We start from the raw sequence: 2868 nt of genomic DNA, 5'->3' as shown, positions 1-2868 counted from the left end.
CGTAGGAGGCTCGAGCGTCCAGCTAAGTGTCAGGGTTAGTGCGTCAGGTCGGGTCTTGGGAAGCCGCAACACTTCGTACCGCTAGCCACCGCTGTCCTCACGCCTCGGGAGACGGTGAAGCTGTTCGTCCTGCCCTTCCTAGTTATCAGTGGAGGCATGGGAATCGGCTGGAAGGTAGTACATCTGTTGGGGAAATGTTCAAGCTCTACTATACTTCTTACTCGCGAGCAATGTCGACGTTCAGGTCACACAGGCGTGTACTGGTATGCGGCATCCATCGGAGCTCGTTACTACGCTGAAGTGGGTACAAGGTGCCGGGCCTATGCCGGAATGGCGCACACGCCGGTCGCCTGTAGTCGAATGAGATATTTATCACTGACTTTAAGGATCGTTTCTTCCTATAGAGTTGCTCTACAGTTGGGGCGTGTGGGGGTATTCGGCGTTTCGGGATTGAGTTCTACCTCGCTGTTAGCGTTGCATGTTTGTCATGGAGGGTAGAGAGGAAACTACAAAGGAGAGGCTCTTTCCTAAGCCCAGTCCGCAGCTGCCCAACTCGGCTGTTTTCCGAAGAGACTATCTCATACCAAACCGGCCGGGCTGCTTCACTGTGTCTGCGGAGGCTATGGGGCTATCGAAGGAGTTTATGGAGGACCCTGTTGGGTGGATCATAGCCCATTTTGGTGACAGAGAAGTTCCTGTGTCGCGGAAGGGCTCGGAGGAGCAGGAGTGCAGAGAGGGTAGTAGAGGGTGGGGTACGACTATTGCTATTGCTGGTTCGACGAGATGAGTTTGCCCATGGGGGCTCTATATAGAGGAGGAGTTGAATTGAATGAGGGAATGGTGAGGGAGTGCATGCGATAGTCAAATACGGTGGTAGGCATGTTGTAGCAGTGGTGGGTAAGCGGAGAGTGGTATCTCTTCATTAGGTTTATATACTTTATTTTTATTGATAATGACTAGTAATAGGCATCTTATGATTTATTATTCGTAACTTTTTTCTGGAGCAACACTCCTTTGACCATGCAGTTAGCCATTGAGGGAGTATGGCTGCGAACTCAGCTCCGAAATGAGCGGCCGAGCTCAGCTGTATGCATCGAAACAAATTCATATATAGTATATGTATAGGATCGGGTGTAATCGGGGGGAGGCGAGTATCATCCAGCATCCGCATACTTGTATACGGTTGTTCATTGGAGTTTCACTCTAGTGATACGAAAAACACTAGTGAAAAATATATTTCACGACTACTGCATATCACCGCGAATATCGCGTTTTCCACAGAGTATTACGCCACTTCACGTAAGATGGGTGAAACTTCATCATATAAACATATACAGACATTTTCTGTTTGATAGTTGCCGCTCGTGGGGTTCGAACCTGCGATCGTTTGCTCAGACACTCTGCGGCATTGGTATGAGGAGCTCCGACAAGACGAGTGGTATTTGAAAGATTGGAATTTCCAGTCCGAATGCGAAGGCCTGGGAATTGAACCTCCGTACAAATGTCCTCCGCAGTTCTCCGATGACTGGCTGAATCCGTATTGGCATTCTATCGAGCCCAAGGGAGGTAAGGATTATCGCTTCATGTATTGGGGCTCGGAAGGGAGCACTACACCTAATCATTTCGATGTGATGATGAGCCATAGCTGGTCTTATAATGTGAGAGGCAGGAAGGCGTGGAAATTTGGGGCGCGCGAGAATTGTAAGGAGCTGAGCATTGAGTTCGAGCAGGGCCCTGGCGAGGTAGTGTTTGTGCCGAGTGGGTGGACTCACAGTGTTGTGAATTTGGAGGAGGATACCATATCGATCAACCATAATTGGTTTTGTGGACCGAATATTCGGCGAGTGTATGCGGCCTTTGAGGCGGACGTGGCGGAGGTGATAAGGAATCTGCATGGATTCGGTGTCGCACGGGAGCCCGACGCTCAGTGGTATGATGAGCATGTGCAGCTTATTCTGAAGGGTAATGACAGTATGGATATCACTATGTTGGTTGACTGCATATTGATGGGCGTTGAGAAAATGCAAGAAGCTTGTGAGAGTTCTTGGATGAAATACTCTTTGGACCAGGTGAGCGAAGTTGGAGTCGTGGGACGCAGGGCTGAGTTTGCTGTCTTGATGAGAGTCTTCATTGTGAGGGAAATAATTACGGTATGGTATTTTGGCTCAGGCGAACATGGTACTGTTGGACATTCTGTCTAAGTATAGATCGGTCCTGAACGACACCACCATCGACACTATCAGCAACTTTGTAGATTTTGGAAGCGTTTCTTGTGGTTCCTCGACTATTGCTTCCGAATGACAAGTTCAGCTCTTTTGTTGGTGCTGATGATTAGGGCAATTTCCAACATCCTGCTGTTAGATATTCTTTTTTCGCCTTGTACTATGTCTCCTTGTGTGGAGGTGTCCCCGTGCATATTCATCGTCCTAGGGCTGTGCTACGGTGTCGTACTAGTGGCCATCATCTGTTCCCTCATATCAGTGTATATAAAGCAAGCACAGCCTGTGTGGGTGATCAGTCTAATTTCTGTAGCTCTTGCCTGGCTGGCCTTCGGGGTTGCTTTCAAGTTCGTGTTCTCTGTAAGAGACACAAGGCGTCGCCGACTCGACATTGGGGTGGAGGAGAAGAATACCCAATACGGCTATCAACGAGATTCAACTAGCAGCAGTGCTGATCGCCGCCTTTCATGACACAGTCTTGACTCTCTGAGTGTACCATGGTTCTGTAAGACATGCTGTACCCTTTTGCGTTTTTTCCTGTGATACCCCTGTACTCAGTAAGTCGGGTCGCTCTGATCTGGAGACCTTGGCGCCTCCATTTTCTGGGTAGTCATTGGATCGATCGTGTCGCATATTATGGAGTTGTCCC

The 2868-nt window shown here is 49.0% G+C and overlaps 1 protein-coding gene across 1 annotated transcript; it reads left to right on the top strand.

The window, feature by feature from the left end:
- Nucleotides 1-487: 487 nt before the first annotated feature.
- On the top strand, nucleotides 488-2301 carry Pmar_PMAR008085 (hypothetical protein; the record flags this gene model as incomplete). Its single annotated transcript, XM_002785680.1, has 3 exons — nucleotides 488-737; nucleotides 1396-2069; nucleotides 2170-2301. The coding sequence occupies 3 exons, from the start codon at nucleotides 488-490 to the stop codon at nucleotides 2299-2301; spliced, it is 1056 nt and encodes a 351-aa protein (XP_002785726.1).
- Between the last annotated feature and the right edge of the window lie 567 nt (nucleotides 2302-2868).

The sequence above is a fragment of the Perkinsus marinus genome (assembly GCF_000006405.1).
Source record: "Perkinsus marinus ATCC 50983 genomic scaffold scf_1104296932072, whole genome shotgun sequence".
Classification (NCBI taxonomy): domain Eukaryota; phylum Perkinsozoa; order Perkinsida; family Perkinsidae; genus Perkinsus; species Perkinsus marinus.
This window is presented reverse-complemented; position numbering and strand designations above follow the sequence as displayed.